Genomic DNA, 25,702 nt, shown 5'->3' with positions numbered 1-25,702 from the left:
GATTTTTCAAGGGCTTTGTGTGAACTGTGTAATTTGTTTTAGCATTTTGAAAAGGGTAACAGTATATATGTACTAATGCTCTTAAGAAAAATAAGACAGGAAAATTTGATGGTATTCATTAGGTTTTAACTGAATGGAGCAGTTCCTTGTAATAACAATTGTATAGTAAGGAAATAAAACACTAAAACACTAACTTATTGTGTATTCAGTTTAAATAGTTACGTATTTTTAAATTGCCAAGAAAAGCAAACAACTTTTTGCATTTGAAGATTTGAAGAATTTTTCAACAGCTTGTTTTCTTCAATCTCTTAACGTTGAACTTAACCCTTACCAAAAATAGAAGTTGGCAAAAACAACTTTCTAGCACAAACACGTTTTCTTAATGAATGATGGTAGCCTAAAACTTAATATTTTTATAAAGTATTGTAATATTGTTTTGTGGATAATTGAAATAAAAGTTCTCATTGACTGCAAAAAAAAAAAAAACAAAAAGTTCCTACTGACAATGGGTTCACACCCACAGTAATGGATTAAGTTTAAGAACATGTTTTTCTGGGGTATATACAGTTCCAAACAACCACAGGCAGATATTATTGTTCTTATTTTAGAGATGAATAATAATTAAGATTCCGTGATGTTACATGAGTTGCTCAAGATCACAGAATCAGTGAGTGGTAGAGCTGGATCTTAACTCTGAACCTTTGTATTTCAGACTCAAGTGTCTTTTGGCAACATCTCATTGATCTTCTTTAAGAGTAGAGAGATATACTTAACTGCAGAAGCATCCAGGAGAAATATTTGGTGGATTCCATTTGCTAGTCTCCAGCTCTCACTTCTATTACCCCGTCATTTAATCTTCCTAGTTCTCAGCCTCCCTCGCCCTCCCCTGGTAGAGTTCTCTTCTTGATGCAGAACCACCATCCTTCCATGCCCTGGTCTATTTTTTGCTGACATTTCCTAAGACTTTTTTACAAAATACATATCCCTTTGCACATTTTAAGTTGGTATCTGCATTTTTTTATCATAAACGTACACAGTGGGAAAAGATCTCATGTCTGGGTATATTTTAAATATTTGACATCTTTAAATAAAACTCTTAGATGACTTAAAATTATCCATTGGATTGCAAACACTATAATGTTTTCTTATCTATCAAATTTCATTGATAAAATATGAGAGTAAGCTCTTCTTTAATAGTAGAAAAACATACCAGGCTCCTTTTTCTATTTTAATTCATATTTTTATAACACGTCCCCCACCAATTTTTATAATAATATAATACATTTTATGCAGAAATATTTTTATTGCACATCATACTCCATAATTCTCTGTAATAAAAATATACACATATTAATTTTATTTCCTGTCACCATAAAAATCCAATTGTTATCTTCAGGATTGTGTTGTCAGTACAGTAATTATGATTAATACATGACTTGTTTAAACAACCTAAATATATTACAAATTTTGATAAGTAATTATTTATCATAGAGGCTGAATTTTTATTGGAAATGAATCTTTTAGTGGGAGAAATGCAATGGTCATCCCCCCACCACTGTCAGTTACCTCATTTAGCCATGTTTCACTGTTACTTAATGCTGAAATGAGGCAGGTTAAAATCAATTTTACTTCTATCATTTATAAATGATCCAAATATTGCTAGTCTTCTCCTCATATATGAGTAAATAGGGATTGATGGAGTTATATCACAACAATGTCCCTCAACTCTTTGAGCACCTTGATAGTTATATGCTAAAATCATAGCAACCTATCATCAAAATCTAGGTTCAGTGATCCATTGTCTGGCATATTAATTCTTTCTTCAATTTTGATAAAAACAGAGAATTGTAAACCACCTGTTTTGCAGAAAGATTAGCTACCCAGTCATTACAGTACTTTACTTTCTCAACTGCTAAAGTAATATTTTAGATTATCCCCTTGTTTTGTCCCCTGGAGATTTTTATGACCTGATGCAATGTACCATGGTAAGAATGGGATGCAAGAGATACCTTTCTTTTGAAAGGTAGAATGGCAACTTCTCAGGGCAATTAATCTTAGGAAGGAGTGCAAATGGAATATAAATACCAATTCCCTTCAAAATGTTGCTTGCTTATACTTTAGAAATTTTGCACACCACTTGGCACTTGGATCCCAATCTGAAACCCTAACACCTTCTAACTTATTAAATAGAAAATTCCCCTTAGTCGTTCATATGCCATGTTTTCTAATACTTTATATGGTTTAGTTTAAGATGTTATTTCTTCAGGTCATTTGTATGTGAAGAGAACTTTCTAATCATGGAATTAAAAACTACTACCTCTTCTCACTCAGAATTTTAAATATGTCATGCCACTGCCTTCTCGCCTCCATGGTGGCTGCTGAGTAGTCACTACTTAGTCTTGTGCTGTTTCCTTTGTATGTGGTGAATTGCTTTTCTCTTGCTGCTTTCAGAACTTGCTCCTTCTCTTCTGTATTTGACAGTGTGATCAGAATATGTCTCGGAGTGGGTTTATTTTGGATTTATTCTATTTGGAGTTCGCTGGGCATTTATGATTTGTGTATTTATAGTGTTTAGAAGATTTGGGAATTTTTCCCCTACAATTTCTTTGAATACTCTTCCTAGACCTTTACCCTTTTCTTCTCCTTCTGGAACACCAATGAGTCTTATATTTGGATGTTTTATATTATCTATCAATTCCCTGAGGTCCATTTCGATTTTTTCGATTTTTTTCCCCATTCTTTCTTTTGTGCTTTCATTTTCCACTCTGTCATCTTCCAGGTCACTGATTCATTGTTCAACTTCCTCTAGTCTTGTACTATGAATATCCAGAATCTTTTTAATTTGGTCAACAGTTTCTTTAATTTCCATAAGATCATCTATTTTTTTATTTAGTCTTGCAATGTCTTCTTTATGCTCTTCTAGGGTCTTCTTGATGTCCTTTATATCCTGTTCCATGCTCTTCTTGATGTCCTTTATATCCCGTGCCATGGTCTCATCGTTCATCTTTTGTTCTTTAATTAGTTGCTCTAAGTACTGTATTTCTTCTGATCTTTTGATTTGGGTGCTTGGGCTTGGGTTATCCATATCTTCTGGTTTTTTCATATGCTTTAAAATTTTCTGTTGTTTTTGGCCTCTTGGCATTTGCTTAACTTGGTAGGGTTCTTTTAGGATTTGTAGACCAATTGAAATCCTTATCTCTAATTTGTCAGGTCTACAGCTTCATGGAGTACACTTTCTGTGACTAAGCAGCAGGTGGCGTCTGTGAGCCACCTGTTCCCCTCAAGGCAGTTCTCCCCTACTTTGCCTCTGTGGTGAGTGGGGGAGTAGTCTTGTGGGGTCCAGTTGGTGTACCAAGCTTGCGTGTGTAGTTGGTGTTGCCCGCCCTGTATAAGGGGCGTGTGTCTGGGCGGTCAGGGAGGGGGGCAGCTCTAACAATCAAATCTCCCTGGTGTTCCTGGAGTTTTAAAGCTGCTGCAATAATCTAATCCTTCAGTTCAGTCCTGCCACAGTTTGTCTCTGCCACTGACCCACAAGTCCTTGGTATTGGCGTGCGGCCCCTGAGACTTGTGAATGGGTCCCTCTTCCAGGCCTTGCACCCCCTGGTCCTCTGTTGAGGGATGACTGTGCTGTGTCACAGGTGAGTGCCGTCCCCCCAGGGTGGTTCTGGGCTGATGGTCTGTGTTGGGAGGCTCCCAGTCTGCTGAAATAATGTCTGAATGGGGCTTGTTAATTCCCACTGCTCCACCTTCCCAAGTCTGGGACAACCAGCTGAGGGTGCAGGGCAGGCTAATGTCCATGCCCAATTTTGTGGTGTATGCGTGTTATTTGAAGCACTTCCGTCACACTGGGTTGTCTGGGGCAGCTCTGGGCTATGGGGCCGGTGACAGGCAGGAGTGTTTCCTGTCCACCAGGATGATGGCTGTGAGCGGACACCCCCCTTTTCTTGGGAAGTTGTGGTGTTTAGTGAATTTTCTCAGCCACTGGATTATTGCCTTTTGTCTCAGAGCTCTCAGTTCTGCTCTTGTCTTGACGTGCCCAAATTGCAAGTCTTTGAGGCTCTCTGTATTGGGCTTCTTAGAGTAATTGTTTTAGAAAATGAAAAAAAGATTAAAAAAAAAAAAAAAAGGGCCCTCCTGGCAGATCTAATGCGTTATTGAAATGCTAAGAGACAAAGCAATTAGGGCTATTAAGGAAAGATCCAGGGGGCATAGAGATCAGTTTTTCTTTGGGTTTTGCAAATGAGCCTGCGGGGCCTGAGCTCTGCCCTTCCCCTTTCTATGTTCACCAGAACTCCAAAAAGCATCCGCTTTTATTTTTGAGTTTGTCTTGTTGTTTTTTTGCTATGCCTGTCTCCTCTCTGCTGGGCTGGCTGCTCTCAGATTCTCTGGTGTCTGGTCTCAGTCTGTCTGTGGTTGGAGTTTGGATCAGTAGAATGAGTTTCTGATAAAAGCTGCCACTGCAGTTCTCCCTTCTCCTTCCCGGCGCTGACAGCCCCTTCTCCCACAGGACTAAGCCTGGCAGGGAGGGGCACGGGTCCCCTGGCCACAAAAACTTACAGATTTTGCTGATCTCAGCAATTCCACGTTTTCATGACTGTTGTATGAAGTATGCCCAAAGTCAGATTGCTCTGTGGTGTCCAGTCCACGCAGTTCCTGGCTTTCTACCTACTTCCCTGGAGGAGTAACTAAAACATACACCTCACCAATCCACCATCTTGCCCCGCCTCAACTACTACCTCTTAAAGACCTTTATAGTCACTACCAGTCAAGTTAAGGAACAATTTTGGAGAGCAAGGAGGCTTTCCTGATGGCCCAGAAATCAAAGTGCACCAGTCCTAGTGATCTGAAAGTAAATGTGTTGGTCCTATGGAGTGACCAGAATAGTGGTGATAACAGAAGGGTAGGTCAAACATCTCTTACTAGGGTTCTCACTGAATTTCCCTCAGAGCACCAGCTTGAGGCTAGCCCAAGCCCATGTCCCAGAGTGCCTAAAATGTATGTGGTTTTCCAGTTTCTTCCAACTACCATTTCATGATTGAGAGCCCAATAAATTCCACCTGAGCGCAAACCTTTAGCACTCTAGTTATTTCCTCCTAGTTCTTTGCATAGTAGACAGAGAAGAGCCCAGAGCTGAAGCAGTCCTGAATTCAGATCTCTGCTCTTTTGTTAAGCTTTGAAAGCCTGGGCTTTCTCATCTGAAAAATGGCTCTCACAGAACTGTTGTGAGGAATGGAGATCATATATGTAAAGTAACTAGTAGGGTACCTGGAATGCTTGATATAAGCTCATTGTTTCCCTCCTTTTTCACCTTTTGCCATCTGCCAACAATCAATCCCTCCTACCACCTTCTGTGTCCTCCCAATTTTGGCACAGGAGAAATGTTCTGCTTTTGAACTCTTTTCTCCCTAAAACTAGGTCATGATTCATGTTAGGTATTACAGCGTGTCCTTTTTCTTGTCATATTATGTCTTATATCTTTCCCTCCTAAAAGAAGGGTAATTATTCTAGAACCACAGGATGTGGCCCATAATTTCTACCTCTTCTATACCATTAGACCAGTGGGTCTGCCCCAGTATCCTGTCTGTGTTGGGAGAAGGAGAAGCAGGGAAGGCAGCTCAGGCAGAAACATTCCATGAACCTGGGGGCAGTGGGAAGAGCAAAGGTGGCTGGAAGGAAATTCCATCTCTTGGGAGCTTGGGTAAAGGTGTAAAAGTTATTGGTATGTGTGTCATTGTAAGGGGTGGGGAGTGGGGTAGAAATTGATGTTATCAACAGGACAAGTGATGAGGACTAACTGGAGTAACAGGAGAAAAGAACTAGAAAACTCATATAGATAAATAAAACTAAAAATATGTGGATGGTCTAGGTTTAGATAAAAGTAATAGTACCATATAGACTATCTGTCGTTTATGCCTTATTACCAAGTACAATAATAAAGATTTGTCAGATTAACTTTGATAACTCTATTTAATTGAAAACCTATTATTCTACTTGTACTTATAAAAAATTCATGTAGTATGATGATTTGCTTTATAACCTAAAAGAAGTAGAAAATAATATTTAAACAGATTGATTAAAATGTTGTTATAGTATCTGTGAAGCAAATGCATGCTAATGACATTTCTAGAATTATGGATTTATGTATTTAGGTTTAGCATACAAACTACATCAGTCAATTTAATACTTAATCACTTATATTCCTGGTACAACAATCTTAAAGAGTTTTAATCTAATGGTGAGTGGACTTTGTCAATGAAAGATAAAGGTACTCAGATATTAAAATATCTTTTTTCTTGTTTATAGAGTAATATAATTTCTCCTTTACTTTGGAGTTGTTTGGGGTTTCTCCCACTGCCTTATTGTATATCCTTAATCTATTATCAGTAATAATTTTAGAATATTTACTGCATGCCAGTCACTAAGTATTTTCTGTTTTAACTCATTTGTCCCTCAAAACCTTATGGAATGGATTCTAGAATTATCATCATTTTATAAATCAGGACCCTGAGGCACTTACAGGATAAGAAACTTATCAAAGAGAGGCACAAACATTAGCCCAGAAATGGCAGAGTTCCGTTTTGAACCCAGGCAGTCTGGCCCCAGAGCCACCCTCTTCACCAATGCATTGAGAATGTTCCTTAAAGTAAGATTCTCAGTTGCACACAAGGGGGATTAATCAAGGCCTAACATAACAGCAGGATATGCAAATAAGTCATCTTAGCATTGCCTTGTAACTAATTTTATTACTTGTTAATAAAATCCTGTCTTTAGAGAAATTTGAATAATTATTCCGAATATGCCCCCAAATTATTGAAAAGCCTGCGGTTCCTTAGCCATAAGAACAGAAACTGAACAATACTGTGCATCACTGCAACCATGACAACTAGTCATGGTTTATGGTCGAAGCCTTTTATTGTTTTCTGAACTTCAACCTATTTTTCTTTCTTCTTGAATGTTTTATACATAACTGAAAATAACTGCTAATTCAGAAAGCCCTCTCCCTTGTATAAATCAAACAGTTTGATAAGAGGGGTAAGCGTGGTGGGAGAGAGCAGAGTCTCTGGGTAAAATCAATGAGAAACATTGAAATGGACAAAATACAAGCAGAATTCAGAGGCCAGATCAGTGTACTGACTCCTGTTTACTCAAGGCTGGCTTACAAGTAAATAGCATTACAACAATATTTTTAATTGCTTATTATTCAATACAAGAAAATTTTAGCACAACAGAAGATTTTGTATTGTTTCTTAGGATTTTATATACAATTTATGCAAGAGGGTACACTGTGAAATTACTTCAGTTGGATAGAGACACTTCAAACAAAAGGATATTTTTAAAATATCTTGTATTATTGCTCTTATATTGATTTCTCTTGTTGATTCAGACAACTCCTTATATGATAAACTGAATTATTCTCACATATTGTTTTCTCTTCCATGCTTCTTCTCCCTAAGTTTTCAATTAATGTTTTATCATTTTTATCTAAGTCAAAGTGGAGATAAATATGGTTTTAGACACTCTGGCCCTACAAATACCCTTTTTATTAACATCGCTGTTCAGTTCTTAGCGCTGAGATACAGATGAACTAAGAAAAGCAAAAGTAGTCAGGATGTTTTTTTTTTTTTTTAAGGATATCAAAACTTTAAGAGAAAAAATGAAACACACTCTGTTCATGAATATAATGGAAATTTTGGCCAATTTAGCCATCATCAAAAAAATGCTCTGCTACCTAGATTCCTCATAAGATTGACCAAATCTGAAGTCATTATATTTTTCAGCCTTCAAATGTCTTCTGCCTCCTGTATTCCTGATCCACATACAGGTCCCCAAACCAGAAATCAGAGGCAAATCCTTCTTGCACCTTCCCTTCAACAGTCAGTCAGCTCTTTCCCTCTGTCCGTTGCCCCTTCAAATTGCTTTCTGAATCCATTCTTTTCTCCTCACCCCCTGGCCACTCACTTAGCTCACCTTTCATGGACTTTCACCTGTACTAAAGCAGAACTATATGCCTCCTTTCTAATCCACACTGCCCCCTAAAGCATTGTTCTTAACTGTCCAAGTGTCATTATGTCTCTTCACTTTAAACTGTCCACTGGATTGCAGTAACTACAGGTGAAGGCCAGATGCATTGGCATAGCATCTGAGTGCCTCAGTGGTTTCACAGGCGCCAACCTGTCCATCCTGGCTCTACTGGTACCTGACTGCACAGAGCTCAGGCGACAAGCAAGCTCTCAGCCCGTGCCGAAGCATGTGCTGTTTCCTCTTCCTGAAATTTCCTCCCTCTACCCCCACTTCCCTTCTTTGTCTCTTATTTCATCCTTCAGAAACTATTCCAGACATTTCCTCCCCAAATATCTTCTCTCTACATAATTTGAACCTCAATTTACCTCCATCCTTGCACATATTTCCATTGTTTCTTGATCACACTATTTTATCATGTGTTTATTGTCTTCTTATCCAGTGAGTTCCCACAAGCAGGCACTTATCTTATGTGTCTGCTTATCCCCAGCACTTGGCACAGTATCTGGTACAGAATAGATACTCAGTGTTTATGGAATGAAATTAAAATCAAAATGCCTAGTTCTTTGTTTACTGAAAAATGAAATTATTGGGAACCAAAGTTATAGGCTGAGATCTATGACCAACTAGATTTTGAATTTATGAAATGAAATTCTGAAATAATTATTGAAATACTTTTTTTTCTACAGCAGACATATAGGTATAATGTGGACTGGAGGGATATTCTACCTCCAAAGATGCTTGGAACATACTGGCCATGGAACATTTTAGACTCATAAATACAGTAAAACATTTAGCTCTCTCAGCATAAGTCTAGAGGACTTCTTCTGTCTCAGGATTTGTCCAGTGAATCCACTTGGAGGCAGGACCAGCTCTGTAAAATTTCCTCTTAGGCAATAAAGATTCATGATCTTAATCTCCAAGAGAATGGCAAAAGCTAGTGTTAAAGGAATTTAGTAGAAGAATGTCTAAAAGAGCTCTTACTAAATATATTTATGGCAACAGTCAAAGCATCAGCTTTATAGAGATCTAAAAATGTGAATAACAAATTTAACCCCACCACATATCTTATTTCGTTCATACATTCAACATATGTTAATTAAGCACTAATTATATGCCAGTCCCAGGCTATGGGAATATAATAGTGATTAAAAAAAAAATTTAAAAAAAAATAAAACAGATCAAAAACCTTGGCCTCATGGAGCTTATATTCTGAGGCTGAGGGATAATAGCTAAAAAACAATAAATAAGTAAAATAAAGAGCATATAAGATGATGGGAAAGGCTATGGAGAAAATAAAAGGAAGAGAGGTAATATTTCAGGAGCATAGGCAGAGGGAGAAGTTGCCATTTTAAAGGTTGATAACAAAGTGACTTACTGAAAAAGTGATGCCAAAGCAAAAACCTGAAGGACGGGAAGGAACCATCCACACAGATACCTGGGGGAAAGATTATTCCGAGCATAGGTACACCAGATTCAAACTTCCTAGGCAGGAGCACACCTGATGCACTCAAGGACTAGGAAGGGGTCTTGTGTGCTAAGAAGTTGAGAGAAAGGGAGAGTGAAGGAGGTAAGGTCAGAGAAGCCAGGGGTCCTAGTGATACACAGCCTTGTGGGTCATTGTAAGTACCTTGGCTTTGATACTTGTGCAAAATAGGGAGCTGTTGGAGGTTTGAGACACAAGGTATAGCATGATATGACTTAGGGTTTAAGGATCACTCTAACTACTTTGGGGTAACATCTGCTGACTCCTTTGTGAGTAGTAAATTGATAGGATGAGGCTTTGATTTGCAATATAAATTGCTAGAATTTTATAGTTTTCAGAATATTATGTTTCTTTATAAAAACCCTAAGATCTCTCTTCCTTTTATAATTTGAAAGAAAAAAATAAAGTAAAATTCTCAAATTTGAGAATTGAGTATTTGAGTATTGAGAACAGACTATTAAGAAGCAAGAGGAAAGCAGAAGATCCGTTAGAAAGTTGTTTCTATAATCCAGTATGGACCAGAAAGAGGGTGATAGTGTGGGGAGAAGTAGTCAGATTCCGGATGTGTTGCTCTAGTATTGTATGAGTCAAGAGAAAGAAGGGAGTCAAAGCAAAGTCTGAGGGTTTTTGTCTGAGTAACTGGAAGGATGGAGTTGGTGTTAACTGAGATAGAAGACTGTGGGAGGGGCAGGTTTGGGGCAGTTCAGCAGGTCATTATTAGATGACCGAGTGGAGTGGCACAAAGGGACTTTGGATATATGAGTTTGGAGTGCAGGCGCAAGGTCTAAGCTAGAGATAAATTTAGGAGTATGAGACTAGATGAGCTCACCAAGGAAGTGAATGCGGATGGAAAGAAGGAAAAGATAAGGTCCAAGGACTGAGCTGTAGAGGCACAAGCATTAGCTTAAGGAAGCCATGGGAGGTGGGGTGAATAGAACAAAACCCAAATGTTCATGTGTAGTGTCCAGAGAAACCAACTGAGGAGGAGGCGGAAATCAACTGGGTCAGATGCTTCTGATGAGTCAAATAAGATGAGCTCTAAGCCCTCACCATTAAATTTAATGAAGTGAAAGCAATCAGTGACTTTGACAAGAATAAGTATGGTGGAAAGGTGGCAGTAAATGCCGGATTAGAATAGGTTCAGTAGAAATGAAGAGGGCAGAAATGAAGAGACAGTGAGTAGAAACAACTATTTTAAGGAGTTTTGTAAGGCAAGCAGAGAAATCTGAGGGTGACTTCAGGCAGAAAAGTGGTGGGGAGGGTTCTGTTTTCAGTTGTAAAAGGTAATCTGTTTGAATGCTGATGGAAATGAGTCAGTGTAGTGGAAAGTTTTAATGATTTAGGAGAGAGAGAGGAAAATGCTGGGGCTTACACTTGAATACACCCTTGAATATGAATGAGAGAGGGAGTGGGATGCAGAGTAGGTATCAGAGAACAGCCTAGATAGGAGCACACAGAGTTCATCCGGAAACAAGAGAAGGGGCACAGAACAGGGATGGGTAGGCAGAAGATCTGGAAGATCTCTCATGTTTGTCAGTTTTCTCAGACGGATAAATCTTGCTCATCGGATGAATGTGAGGGTGGAGGAGGAGGTAGTGTTTAAGGAGCAAGGAAAAGGTGTGAAATAGTTGTCTAGGAGAGTGGGACAGTGAATAGAATATGAAAAAATGATTTCTGAACAGAACTAAAAGCCCACTTGTGTTCTGTTGTTGTGAATTTAGAAGGAGGCCACTTAACACAGCAACGGTATAGAGGTGGTGTAGGGGAATAGTGTCCAAGCTAGTGCCTGGAAGTGAGAGAGGGAAGAGGAAGTTGGAGGCATAATGCAAGAGAACATGTTTTCAGTTAGACATGAAATTTAAAACTTGGTAAAGAGGGAAGAGGTGAGGTGAGGGGAATGGGAGACAATGTAATATTGGAAGATCTATAGCTGGTAGGTCCTGGTGAAGGATTGCTGAGAGAAGATTCCTAGAGAGTAAGCAGGACAGGCAGCCCATGGTTACAAAGAGAAGATGGCTGAAACTGAGTATGTGGAGGAGTTGCAATTAAAGGCAAAGAAAAGAGCTAGACCAGTGCTTCTTAAATTTTAATTGTGCATATAAATCCCCTGGAGTTCTTGTTAAAATGCACATTTTGATTCAGTAAGTCCAGTGGGGAGCAGGGCCTGACAGTCTCAATTTCTGTCTAGTTGATAGAAAGGATGCTGCTGGTCCAGGGAACTCGTTTTGAAAGGCGGTGGTCAAGAGGGGTGTTTCTCAATCCTAGCAGAAAATCAGAATCACAGTGGGGAGCATGGGTGGAAGTCCTGAGTTTCTCTGGGTTGGACTGAGCATCGGTTTATAAATGTTTCTCCGGTTATTTTCATGTGAAGCCAAGGTAGAGAACCTCTGGCCTAGAGTGTGTCACTATGGGAGTGAGTGACTTAGGTATGTAGAGACCAGGATTGTTGCAGGAAACAGGAACAAAGAACAGAGGATCCAAGATGTTAGATGTGTTCTCTTTCTGGTTTTAAATTTCTGGTATTAAAATCATCAGAAATTATGACAGATTTTCTACATAAAATGACCATATAGCCAGAGGTCAGTAGATGACTACAGTGAATATTAGAAGTGGGTGATCTAATCTGATGACGTGAGATTCAAAGCAGAGTTGTTTGAGGAGAAAGGTCTGCAATAGACAGTGTGGAACAAGGAGGGCACTTACCCATTCCCGTGCCTGGTGGTATTTGGATTTAAAAGATCCATCAACCACTTGGGGGGAGGAGGGGAACGTCAGAAGAAGCATTAGCATCAGGAAGAGCTAGGTTTTAGATGGAGAAAAAAAGTGAAAGAAGAGGTTGAAATTTTGGAGGATTTCACTGCTGTGTTCCAAGGCAGCGTGGAAGGGTTTCAGGAGCTTTGGAGGGATGGGCGATAGGGATATGCAGAGCAGAATGGGGATTATAGTGAAGAAGTGAGGGATGGCCTGTGGTCCTGAGCATCTTGTGGAGATGGTGGTTTCACAGCAAAGAGTTGTAGTAAGGCTGTGAGTATGGGGCATAGAGAGCCTCGGAGTCTTTCGAGAAGCCTGAGGAAACCTTGGATCTACTCTTTATTCCTTTAGCTATTTTCTAGTTGTAGAACCCTTTCTTCAAACAAATGCTTGCAGGCAAGCCTTTTGTGGAAAACAGATAAAAGCAAAGCTTCTCCAGTTAAAGCAGGAGTTAGAGGAGGACAGCAGTGCCCCCCACAAGGAGCCTCTGGAGGTGGGGAGGTTCCCCACAACATTGCTGGGCTCCTCAGAGCTCCTCAGAGCTCCGATGAAAATCACTGACCCAAATTGGTGAGAGGCACCCCAGGAAAATGGTGGGTTGTGTATAGAAGGCAAAGATCATTTACTCATATACCATGTAACTCTCTTTAAATCTCTTGCCAGCTGTGCAGATTATCTTTCTTCCATGTAATAAATTTTTCGAATAAATAAGTGGCTATTAATGTCCCTTGGGATCTCTTTGTGTCATTTATGATTAGGAGAACAGCAGTGTTGCTAAATTGATCTATTTACATAGAAGAAACAATAGTTTTGAATAGTTGTGATTTAGGTCAGGTTCTCCAGAAGCAAACCATGAACCAGAGATTTGAATGCAAGTGGTTTGTAAAGAAAGTGCTCCCTGGAGAACCACATAAGTGGGTGGAGCAGGCAGAACTGAAAAGGAAAAGACAAGCAAGAGTGCAATTTCAGAAGTCTCAAGGAGGATAGCTTCAGCCTGATCTCTGCAGGGGATCTCTGGAGAGTAACAAGTCAGCTTATATCCAGGCTGGACACAAGGCATACTTCAGCACCCATTAGTCAATGGCTAAGGGCTGCCTTGAGAAGTTGTGAACTAGTTGTGAACTAGGCACTTCCAGGCAGAGTCCAATACTCTGAGGACATTCCTCCCAAGAAAAGGAGCAGGTATGGATCCTTAAAGGAAAAGCACAATGATCTTGGAGATGAGCTCACAAAAACAGTAAAAGGGATTCAAGAGAATCCCAGGGGAGCCCAACTGTATAGTCTAGGAAGCTTTCTTTAATTAGAAGGACATTGATAATCTAGGAAGAAATCAGATAAAAAAAATTAGTGTCAACCTCCAACTATCTTCAAGTAAAGTTCTAAGGAATCAGATTTTAAAAAATTAATCTCAACTTCCAGTTATCTCCAAGTAAAGTTCTAACATATGAATTCCACCATCTTTTCCCTTGCACTTCCAGCTAGAATGTAGTCCTAAACATGGGGCCAGACTTTGAGAAAATCAAGGTCAAACGAGTCTGAGTATCTGTTCAGATATATCCAAACATGGCCCTGACTGAATTACAGTCTGTATTTGAAAACAAAGTGCATATTTGAAAATACATTTTCAATGGATGTCCATTTTCTTCCTTCCTACTGTTAGAGCAAATATCAAGAATGTTTGGCTATTTCAAAATTTACATCATTACAAATAGTTGCTCTTATCTACATTCTCATGTTTCTTTATCAGGATCATTGTTGGTTTTTGTTTTTCACTTTAAATTTTGTCCTCTTTTCTAAGGATTAGAGAAGGATTAATTTAGAATCCATGTGTTAGATATAATTTAGAACTGTACAACATCAAGCCACTGACAGATTTAGAGATTAATTTCCAGACGTCTTGTGATGTTGGAGGAGCTCTTTAAGATTTTGAAAATGGCAACATTATTGACTCCCTACCCTTAAAGGTTACTTGTATCCACATCCAGGCTTTATGCAAAGGGAAAGCTTAAGGGTGGTAAATATCAATGTTGTTTTGCTTTCTGGAAAAACCTGTGCCAGAAAATAGCCAAAAGAAAAATAATAGCAAAACAATTTATAAGATAAAAAAAAAAAAAAAAACAAACTTATCCTCCCTAAGGAAAGTGTATACAAGCATATTTCCTTCCTTTTATGTTGTAAGGATGACTTCACTTTGAAAAATTGGTATTATTTATGTAGAAGAAACAGTAATTTCAAACAGTCATGGCTTAGGTAGGGTTCTGCAGAAGCAAACCATGAGCCAAAGGTTTGAATGCTAGTGATATACAAAGAGAGAGATTTGAAGATGACAAATAAGAGATTCAGAATGTATTGGCAGTTAGTAGACAAACTTTTATTTTTCAAATATTTTGGCTTAGATGCATCTCCAAATATGTGTTTTACATTTTAAAGTAAGTGCATTTTCAGGGAAATTTAATCCATATGTTTCAGCAAGGCTACATGTAAATCTTCCAAATGTTGCTTTATTAGAGCTACATGATGCCGAAGATGCCTTTTGAGCTTTTTTATAGTCCTTATATTCTTTTCTGAAAAGCAGCAGGTAAGTTGCCAAGAGTAAACAAATCAAATAGCAAAAGGGTTGAGTTCAGTTTGAAATACTTAGCCTATTATTTTTGATTGAGTTCTGAACTTGGCAGTGCACATTCCCCTGTTTCTGCCTGCAGGGCAGAGTGAAAACAATTTGAACACTGTATTTCCCAATCGGTTCATTGACATTTGAGAATAATGTAGTTCAGACAGAATCAGCATGTTTGGCAGGTGAGTGATACTTAACATGACCTGGGAAAGTTACTTTCCCACACTTTGTAGAAGTTCATAGAGTCGAGCAATGTTATATACACTCAAAATACAAGTTAGGGCAAACAGCCATCTGGGGATCCATACCGGGAATTTATCTGTTTTTCTTGTTCATCTTTAGGTGGAATGGTTGAAAAATGAAGACATAATTGATCCCGTTGAAGATCGGAATTTTTATATTACTATCGACCACAACCTCATCATAAAGCAGGCCCGCCTCTCAGATACTGCAAATTATACCTGTGTTGCCAAAAACATTGTTGCCAAGAGGAAAAGTACAACTGCAACTGTCATAGTCTATGGTGAGTGAGCACTTTAATCTTGAAGTGGAGAGCAGGTCTAAGGGGTCTCAATGTAGTTCGTGTGAAACGGAAGTTTCTCATTAGTATCATCGTTTTAATTTTAAAATATCAAGCCTGAGACCCCTTTTCAGCCTGCTTGCTACTCTTTTCCAGTCTCTCCCATGGGCAGTGAAGTTTAACTGTTTCCCATATACTCGTAAGAAAGACTAGACTTGGAAATCACTAGTCCTTGTCAGTCAGCTTATAGGAAAGTGATGCACGTATACTTGAGTGCTGCTGCCAAAGTCAGAAATGTTCCCTTTTCCCTAAGTTCTTCCCCTCCATAACTTGTACCACCAAGTTCTAGATGGCATTCCAGAGGTTTCTGTGGGCCTTGGTTCAGTCCAACGATTGCAAAACGTCTGGTAAGCTGGAACTGACTTGCTTCCCAAACGCATTTCTCAGAACGGCTTTAATTTCCGAGAACTTGTTTTTCACACTATGTTCTGGTATGCTAATGCTGCCTTTTCGCAAAACATCAGAAATGGATCTGCTTCTATAAAGCGGGTTTATTTGGTTACAAAGGTACAGTCTTAAGGCCTTAAAGTGTCCAAGATAAGTCACCAACAATAGGGTACCTTCACTGGAGGATGGCCAATGGCGTCCGGAAAACCTCTGTTAGCTGGGAAGGCACGTGGCTGGCATCTGCTCCAAAGTTCTGGTTTCAAAATGGCTTTCTCCCAGGATGTTCCTCTCTAGGCTGTAGCTCCTCAAAAATGTCACTCTTAGTTGCTCTTGGGACATTTGTCCTCTCTTAGCTTCTCCGGAGCAAAAATCTGCTGTCAAAGGCCATCTCCAAAATGTCTCTAAGCTGCAGCTCCTCTCTCAGCTCCTGTGCATTCTTCAAAGTGTCCCTCTTGGCTGTATCAAGGTTGCTCCTTCTGTCTGAGATTATACAGTGCTCCAGTAAACTAATCAAGACCCATGCTGAATGGGTGGGGCCATGTCTCCATGGAAATTATCTAATCAGAGTTATCACCTACAGTTGGGTGGGTCACATCTCCATGGAAACCATCTAATCCAAAGGCTCCAATTTAATCAACACTAATATGTCTGCCCCCACAAGATTGCATCAAAGAATATGACTTTTTCTGGGGGATGTAATATATACAACAAGCACACCCTCCATCGGAGTGAAGATCAGGGCTTCTGCCACCAACGAGCCCTAATCCTAACAAGGTCCAATTCAAGGACTTCTTTGAGAAGCTTCCTAATAGAAGCCCATACTAATCTGTCTCATGTCCAAACCTATTATTTCTCCAGGAGTGCTAAAGACTTTCACACTCAAATTTGCCTTAGTATGTAATGCTTTTTTCTCCCTCTAAAGTTTAGCACTCAGTTGTTTTCTAATCATTTCACGAGCTCCTTTGTAGGCTGAAACTGGCCTGTTTATTTATGCACTTCTCAGTGTTTGGAGCATAGTAGGTGCACAAATCTTGGTGTTTTATTGTCTCAGGGGAAACCAAACAACCCTGGGAAGTATTTTGAGGTTGTGATACCTCCTGTATGACACACCCATGTCTCACAACCATTTAGAATGCAACAAAGCTTTCCATTGCTGCTTTAATGTTAAAGGATATTCCAGGGGCCTTGGTGTCCGACGGTGAAGAAGGGCCTGCTATTGACAAGCATGTGGCTCATGGTCCTTACGTACTAGAGAGTACCATTTGGATGCAGCATCTTCATGATGCAGAGAATTATAAGAACAGAATCAAAGTCTGGATGTAGGGATCCTTTTAAAATGTCATTTTAATTACAGGACAGATGCATATAATTTTTTTAATCCTCTGATTACACTGAGGTTTAATTTCCTAGTCAAGATAATAACTTTGTTGAATTGTAAGCAACAGCCTTTCTAAAGTCACAATAAAATGTTTCATACTTTTTGTCCTTTTCTAAATGAGTTGATTAACAGCATTTAAGATGCAAAGATGAAATAGGGCACAATCACGGCATGTACCAATCATAATTACCTAATGAAGGCAGAACTATATATAGATGTATTTATATAGATGCTTACTGTACATGCAAACTTCATCTCCTATGTATAGCATGCTTTCAGTATTCATATATCCAACCCGTACTTTGCCTTTAGGAAGGATCAAACACAAGTAACAAGTATTTTGATTTAACAAAATAGCACTGGAGTAGGCATCACGAATTCTGTGTTCTAGGACTACTTATGCCACTGTCTCACCTTGAGTTAGTCACTCAACCTGGCTTCTCTGGGCCCTTGTCTTCTTCTCTCTAAAATGAGGGTCTAAGACTACGGTCTTCAAAGACTTTTCTACCTGTAGAAGTCTATGATTATTCATAACTCATTAAAACCTAGTAGAACAGTACATATATACTATAATCTCAAATATCAGCTAGCCAGTATGCTAGTAAATGATTTATACTGATGATTTTTACAATTGGAGTTTTAAAGGTGAGAAAATTAAGTTCCTTTATGGAACGCTAATTGAATCCTTGCCTATCAGCCATCCACTGGTGCTTTACATGGCCTCATAAAAAAAGTTTCTGTGGCTCAGAAGTTGGGCTCACTATAAAGCCACAGAAGAACATGTCTATCTAAACAGTATTTGATATTTTGAGTCTGTTTTATACATTTATTTTTGTTGATGATCATTTTTAGATTGCAAACATATTCATTATAGAAAAATTGGGAAACACATAAAAGGACAAAAAAAAGACATAAGATACTGTCATCCTATCATCCAGAAATCATTTTTTAAAAAGAAAACACTTTGATGTGTATACTACTATAATTTTCTAAGCATATATATGATTTTAAAATAAGGGCAAAACATTTTTTACTTAATACATGATGCTGAGCTATTCATGTATTGTTTAACAGCTTCTACGACATCATTTTTAGTCGTTGCCTAAGGATCAGTCACGTGCACACACATTGAACGTCATAGTTGTTTCCAATTACATATCTTTTTATTAAAAAATAAAACCTGTTGTGAAAATACCCTTGTCCGCATATAGTACACATTCATGATTATACCCTGTTGGATAAGTTTCTAAAAAAGAGATGTTGGGTAAATGTTGTGCACATATGAGGTTTATGTTTCTTGAATGGCTAACTCATCTTTTTACTAATAGGAGGCAGATGTGTATGTTAGTTGTGCCGTGTTTAAACTACAGATGAATAGCTTTTGTTAGCAATTGATTAATTATAATAATTTCATGGTCTCATTTTATTGAAGTACTAAAATGTATCACAGTATTTTCTAGTGTGCCCAATGAGGGGGCATGGGTTTTAAAATCACACGTACATTGGTTTCATCAAGCATCATAATTAGCCTGTATACACAAAATAGGTCTCCATTTTGATTATGTCAACTAATTGTCAGTTCAACCAAGCAGCCACTCAATTAGTTTAAAAAATCTAGCAATACAGATTTTTTTGAACCAGATTCACTGGTTAGTTACCGAGACTGACTGAAAATCCTTAAGGTTGTCAAGCTCACAAATGCTAAAGAAAAATAATTAATCATCTGCTGTTAAAAAGCACTAAATTATTTTTTTCCATTCTCATGCTTCAGATCCACTCAAAACCTTGGCATAATGATGCAAACATTTATTATTTGATATAAGCTATCAAAAGTAATTTTTTTGGAGCTCACCTTAATAAGGGAATGTACTTTTATTAAAAAGAACCCTGGCCAAGGAAAAGGGAACACATACCTATTAATTTTTCTGAGAAAGTGAGTAAATCTTGATAAATAATTTTCTTTATGCTTACATTTTTCAACTATACAATAAAACTTTGGCTGAAATGATGTCCAAGGTCTCTTCTAGCTTTGTAAATTGGATGCTTTTATGGTCCCTTGTAAGATAGCATTTTGAATATGTGTTGTGTGTGGTTTGCGTGTCTGTGTGTACGTGAGCACATGTTTATTCTGCTTTATATTGCTTTCCTCCTTTCAGTAAATGGTGGCTGGTCCACTTGGACTGAATGGTCAGTGTGTAATAGCCGCTGTGGACGAGGGTATCAGAAACGTACAAGGACCTGCACCAACCCAGCACCGCTCAATGGCGGTGCCTTCTGTGAAGGGCAGAGTGTGCAAAAAATAGCCTGTACTACATTATGTCCAGGTAAGGCAACCAGACATTTCATTCTAAATGTCTCCCACCATTCCAGAAATATTTTTGAGAGTGGATGCAAAGGCCTTATTCTTGAATGTGTGGTCAGCATCATTTAAATCCATCCTACCATTTAATGCTTCCATTGCTAGGAAATCAAGTATTTTCCCCCAAAAGATTACTTAACTTTGTTACCCAAACATGCAAAACAGCATAAAATGGGAGATTAAACATGCAAAAACATAATCCCCCTATCTTATCCCACAAAACTGCTGGAGCCAAGATTGTGGGTTCTGTAATTTGAGGGATTTAAGCAGCATTGAAAGCCACACATTTTAGAAACAACAACTCTTGGTCTTCAGAAAACCATGGAAGTTAATTGGAATTGAACTTTATAAAATGTTTTGGACTAAACTATTTGATATTTGTTGTCAGTTTCTGGGTAAAGGCAAATAAAACATCTGGAATGAATTAGAAGGGAGAGCTTTTTGACACATGGGCTAATGGATTTTGAAAATATAACACAGCCAGCTTTTTATTATCCATACATGTTGGTTATCTACTTTGTGGGCTATTTCAGCAGTATCTGTACCAGGATTGCATCCCTCTGCTTCTTTAGCATCTTTCTCTCACATGCTATCTTATATTGCGACCAATTCTTATCCTTGGGCAAATTGAAGTTAATATTTGTGAAAAACAAAAATGGAACAAAAACCTTAAAAGTGTGAAATGATACAATATATCCAAAAATTCAGCTAAAATCATTTTGAAATGAACCATAAATTTACTGCACTTTACTGGGGTAGCTCTAATATTTTCAATTTCATTATTTAGATATATGGCCTCCTTATCTCTCTGTTTTTGCCTTTTTCCTATTCCTCCTTTAATAGAACCATGCTCAGTGATGGATTGGAGAAACGAACTAGAGAAAAAATAAAATCTGCATTTTATATTCCCAAATGTTGATTTCCAATTATCAAAACAGTCTCACTCCCACACTGAACTCTTTGGGAGCTTTTATTTATGGAACACATTTTGACACATAAGTAGGCTTAGAATTTCTGTATTTTATCTTGTACTCTCCCCCTTTTTTTTATTTAAGTATTGATTGCCACAATTAAAAAAAGGTACTGAGCAATTTGCACTGAAATGGAAATGTATATGTGTCAGTTCTTTATGTCAAAGTGAATGTCTTGGAATTTGTTTATATAGCCAATTCTATATGACTGAAATATTAATCTTTTCATTTTTTTTTCATGTGGGCATGTTTATATATTTACACATATTATGCATAATATATTTACACAATAATTTGAATATGAAATAATATAAGTTCCCTAAACTGCAGGTAGATTAATAAAATTAATATCATTTCTGTCAATATGCAGGTAAAACAGGTTTTGATGTTCAAAGAGTGATGTTTGGCATGTTTTACACTGAATTCTAAATCATCATAAATATTCATTTCAGGGAAAAAAAAAATTCAACTCTTACTCAGCGTGTTCATCCTGTTTCTGTGAGAATCTTAAAAGGATGCATTTTTAAATTGTGACAGTGAAATTTCTGTATATTTTTTCATATTTGGATCTGAGATGTGTGTTTTTAAAAGAGACATCTGAGTTTATAATCATTAAAATTGCTGACAAGCCAGCCGCCAACATTAAGAAAAAAGTCAATTTTAAGTGATTGAATTGAATGTGACTTCAATTTTTATAGCAAAAATTTGGAACCTATCTAAATACTATTTTTAAAATAAAAATAAAGAATGTGTACATCATTAAATAAAGGAATGGAATCATCAAATAGTACATCTAAAGTAAGATAGTCTTTTCAAGAAGGCATTGCAGAAGTTTTTACAGAGTCAAGCTCCCTGGATAAAAAAATAATTTTAAAAACAGTATACAAGACATAGACAGATAGATGAATAGGTGGATGGAAGGATGGATGAAAGGGTGGTGGATGGAAGGATGGAAGGATGGAGGGAGGGAGGGAGGGAGGGGTGGATGGATGGATGGATGGAGAAACAGAAAGATAGGTAAGTTTCTTCCCAATGGTACAAACTCTCATCCCACCTCCCACACAACTTTACTTTTACCACCTACTGATGCTATACATGAAGGAATCTTGGATCCAAAGAGTAGTCCCCTAATGTTCAAGATGACAGCCTAGAAGTTTTCTCTTTAATAGAAAAAGAGGCACCACCACGGCCTACTTTTACTAGAAACATGAACTCAGCTCCTGGCAGCTCCTTTGATTTCCTTGGGTTCCATTAAGCTTCCCTTAGCTTGGTCAGTGAGGAGACAGCCACATGCCGTGTAAGTACAGTTCACCGTGCCCAGACAAGGTGGAGCACGCTCCACTTCCCAGTGGATGAAATGAAGGCAGCGCCCCTGAGTGGGGCATTTCTTCAGTTTTTGATTTTGTTCTATTTATACTTGAGCTCAGCTCCCGTCTCCCCTCAAGCAGCTGCTTCTTCCTCTGACTTGTCGTGTTTTGTGTGTGTGTGTGTGTATGTGTGGCAGTGGATGGCAGGTGGACTTCATGGAGCAAGTGGTCTACCTGTGGGACTGAGTGCACACACTGGCGCAGGAGGGAGTGCACGGCGCCAGCTCCCAAGAATGGAGGCAAAGACTGTGACGGCCTCGTCTTGCAATCCAAGAACTGCACTGATGGGCTCTGCATGCAGAGTAAGTGACTTGAAGAAAATAATAGAAACTAAGAATTCTTTGAATAACAATAACAATGCAGTAATACAGCAACTTCCTAACTCTTCCTTCCAATATTGGTAAAAGCTCATCTCCCAGGAGCTGGTGGGAATAATTTTCCAGTTAACATTTGTCTAGTTAACAAATGACAAACACAGTATTGCTCTCCCATGAGCAAGGAGTGACTTAGTCGTTTCCTTGGATGAGCTAGTATTTTTTCCAGACCAGGGAACCATTACTCAGTTTTATCAGAGCACAGGAAAAGGACACCGTGAACTCCTCATAGAGTCAAAGCATGACTTCCAGAAAGTGAGCTCTTCGTTCCTAATCCATGGCTGGTCCCTACAAATGTCCATGAAATGTAAAATATATTTAAGGACAGTAAACATTCCTGAGGTAGAGTCACAGCTCCTTGAAAGTGTTGGACTTGTATTAAAAATTACTATGTGGATATGAGGTAGCTTCTATAAAGGAAATAATGCTAATTTTTTAAACGGGCACAAGAGATTATCTCAAGAATGTAATGGGTACTACAAGCTGAACATTCTCCATTTTTCATAGTTTTGTTCCTTAGATTTTCTAAATGAGACGGTAGTTGATTTCCATGCTCGCAATTCTTATCCCTTTATTGGGGACCCCTTAGATAAAGACAATTTACCATGTCTTTCTGCTTGTGTTGTGCATATTGAAAAATCCCCAAAGTGATCTATTTCATAAGGAATACAATGCCACAGGATGACACACTGGATCTTTTATTAGTAACACAGAAATGGCACAGTTTAAATTTTGACGTTTATCAAATACAAACATAGAATATTCAGATTAAGACTTTCATAGCATAGCATCATGTTGGCATCTAGATCATATCTTGCAGCATTTCCTTATTGTGGGATATTTGCCAGTAATGATGGCCAGAAGTGTGTATGTGTAAAAATAGTGAGGTGGAATGAGGCCACAGGAGGGATATTTTGTTTGTTTGTTTGTGTTTATTTCTATTAAGACTCCTGTTAGACTGAAACATGTTGGTGTTTGGATTCCAGCCATTCAGTTAAAAAGCTATTCCTTTCTCTCTGATTTACTATAGTAACAATCCCTACTAAGTCAATAAACTCTTTCACCTGCACCCCTCTATCTACTCCAATCCAGCAAAGAATTGTAGTCTCTACTATTATTGATTTCCTCAGTGATAAAAACCATGGAGATATTGCTACACTGTGTAATGGCAGTATTTTACAGTCAGAGCTATATTTCTGTTTAACAGTAGGCTTGGTGTTTCTGGCATAGCATTGCTTCCCGATTCTTACAACAAAATAACCTTGTTCTTGGTTCTCATTTTGGAAAACGAAAGGTTTTGTAATAGTGAAACCACCAAGCTTGCAAGACAGACAATGTCCATCTTAAAATAAAGAATGGAGATGGAAAACATAGTCAGAAAGTTGGGATTGGCAATTAGGAATTATTTACTATTTATTATCTTTGGGAGAATTAGTGTCTTGAATGCATTAATAAAATCCTTCAATAATGCAATAATATCTCAAAATAAAACTAGCCTACTTCCCGTTGAACTAGGATACAGTACAACCTCTGTTTCTGCTCAAAATTACATTAAAATGATCCTGATATAAATGTAGATGTACTGCAAGGCAGGAGAAATTCAGAGTTCATAATACATGTAAGATTCAGAGTTACTTAGATAATGTATGTAGTATATTTTAAAAGCTGAATAAGTACTTAGGAGCAGTGCAATATGAAATAAATAGAAAATATTAAAGTTGATGTTTATTCATTAATTAGTTCAAAACAGATAAATTTCTTCCTTAACCCTTAACCCCTTTCCTCAATACAAACACCTTTGACTCAAAACATAAAGAAATATTGGATAAAATATTGCTATCTATCTCTATCTATCTATCCATCTATCTATCTAGAGAGCCAAATTCAAAAGAAAGAGAGGAAAATCCCCAAATGACAGAAATGAATTTGAAGGAGGAACTCAAAGCTAGTGTAACTGTGTGAATGGACACTGGAGTAACCAGGAAGGGCCGTTTATTTAGGGCCTAAGGACAGGGAGTCAGGGTTTTCGTGCTGGCACAGAGTCAGCAGCCCTGGCCTTGCCAAAGCCTGAGGCCGAGAAAAGGAAGCAAGAATGCTGAATAAAGCAAGAACTTGTAAATGGCTTCTCCTACCATGACAAATAACCAGAAAACTTTCACCCACCAGCCAGAGAAGACACAGGAAAATTCATGATGGAGAAAAGAAAAATGAACTCTTTGCTTAACTAAAATGTATACTAAAATGACAATCCTACCTCAAGCTCTGGTATGGAGTCTAAGATACAGTGCATGGAGCAAAAGCCAAAGATGGCACAACTAACATAATTGGTAAAATTTCTCGGTCACCAGCAGCAGCAAGCAGGAGACCACTCTCTAGGGTTATTTCCACAACCCAAGTGCATTGGTCTATGACAAAAAGAGCCCACTTCTAAAAATGGGCTTACAATACAAAAGGGCAGTTACCCAAGGGAACAGTCAGGGAGCATCATCAAACATAAAAAATCAGAAAATAAGCCCCCTAATAGCATAGACTTAGGGAACAGACTGAATGTGACTTAAAAAATAAGTGTAAGTGAAAATACAATGTATATTTTTAAAAGGAACATAAACAAAATTAAAGAGCAGAATATTGTAAAAAGAACAATTTGTTGAAAAAATCAAATGGAGGGTCTAGAAATGTAAAACATAATTAAATTTACAACTCAATGGAAGATTAAAAATCAGATCAGACTGAGCTTTAGATAAAGCTGAAGATAAAATTAGTGAGCTGCAACATGCATCTTGTGAAATTTCCCAAACTATGGGGAAGAAAGATATTTTGAGAGGCTATGTAAAACTGATATTAAAATACATGGGGGATGGAATGAAAAAATCTAACAATTTTTACTCAAGGTAGCAAGTTTAAAAGATTTTTAGACAAACAAGACAGAGAGGGATGACCTTCACTAAATAAACTACTAAAAAATGTAGTAAAAATTGACTCTTTTAAAAATGAGACTGGGTCTCATTTCAGGGTCAGCTGAAAATAAGATGGAATTGCATAAAACATTAATATGGAATATGAGAAGATGTGACCTAAGTTAAATTTTTCTAAGTTCCATATATTGTTTAGGAACAGAATAGTAATACTACTTGCATTAGACTTTACTGATTCAAGTGTTACAGTTAATATGTTAATGCTGACCACACACATAAAAATTGAATGCACAAATTCAACATAAGATATTTTTAGGGGAATAAAGAGAACTCATTCCTGGGTAAGGTAGGAAAGAAGGAAAAAAGAAAGAAGAAAAATATGGTAAATGAAAATGATAAGAAGGTAGAAATAAATCTAAATAGCAATTATCAAATGTAAATGAATTAAACCCACTTGTCAAAGGTAGAGATTCAAAATTGTGGGAAAAGTGAAGTTTTATA

The 25,702-nt window shown here is 37.9% G+C and overlaps 1 protein-coding gene across 2 annotated transcripts in view; it reads left to right on the top strand.

Moving 5' to 3' along the window:
- The window catches only part of UNC5C (unc-5 netrin receptor C), a 380,387-nt gene that overhangs the window by 291,414 nt on the left and 63,271 nt on the right, over window positions 1-25,702 (top strand). For both annotated transcript variants that reach the window (XM_037830293.1, XM_037830292.1), the window contains exons 5-7: window positions 15,213-15,393; window positions 19,372-19,539; window positions 22,050-22,214. In XM_037830293.1, the coding sequence (XP_037686221.1) occupies window positions 15,213-15,393; window positions 19,372-19,539; window positions 22,050-22,214 (514 nt within the window). The remainder of the gene's footprint in view (window positions 1-15,212; window positions 15,394-19,371; window positions 19,540-22,049; window positions 22,215-25,702) is intronic.

The sequence above is a fragment of the Choloepus didactylus genome, chromosome 3 (assembly GCF_015220235.1).
Source record: "Choloepus didactylus isolate mChoDid1 chromosome 3, mChoDid1.pri, whole genome shotgun sequence".
In the NCBI taxonomy this organism is placed as follows: domain Eukaryota; kingdom Metazoa; phylum Chordata; class Mammalia; order Pilosa; family Megalonychidae; genus Choloepus; species Choloepus didactylus.
The sequence above is the reverse complement of the archived record's forward strand: the minus strand, read 5'-3'. Positions and strand labels throughout refer to the sequence as shown.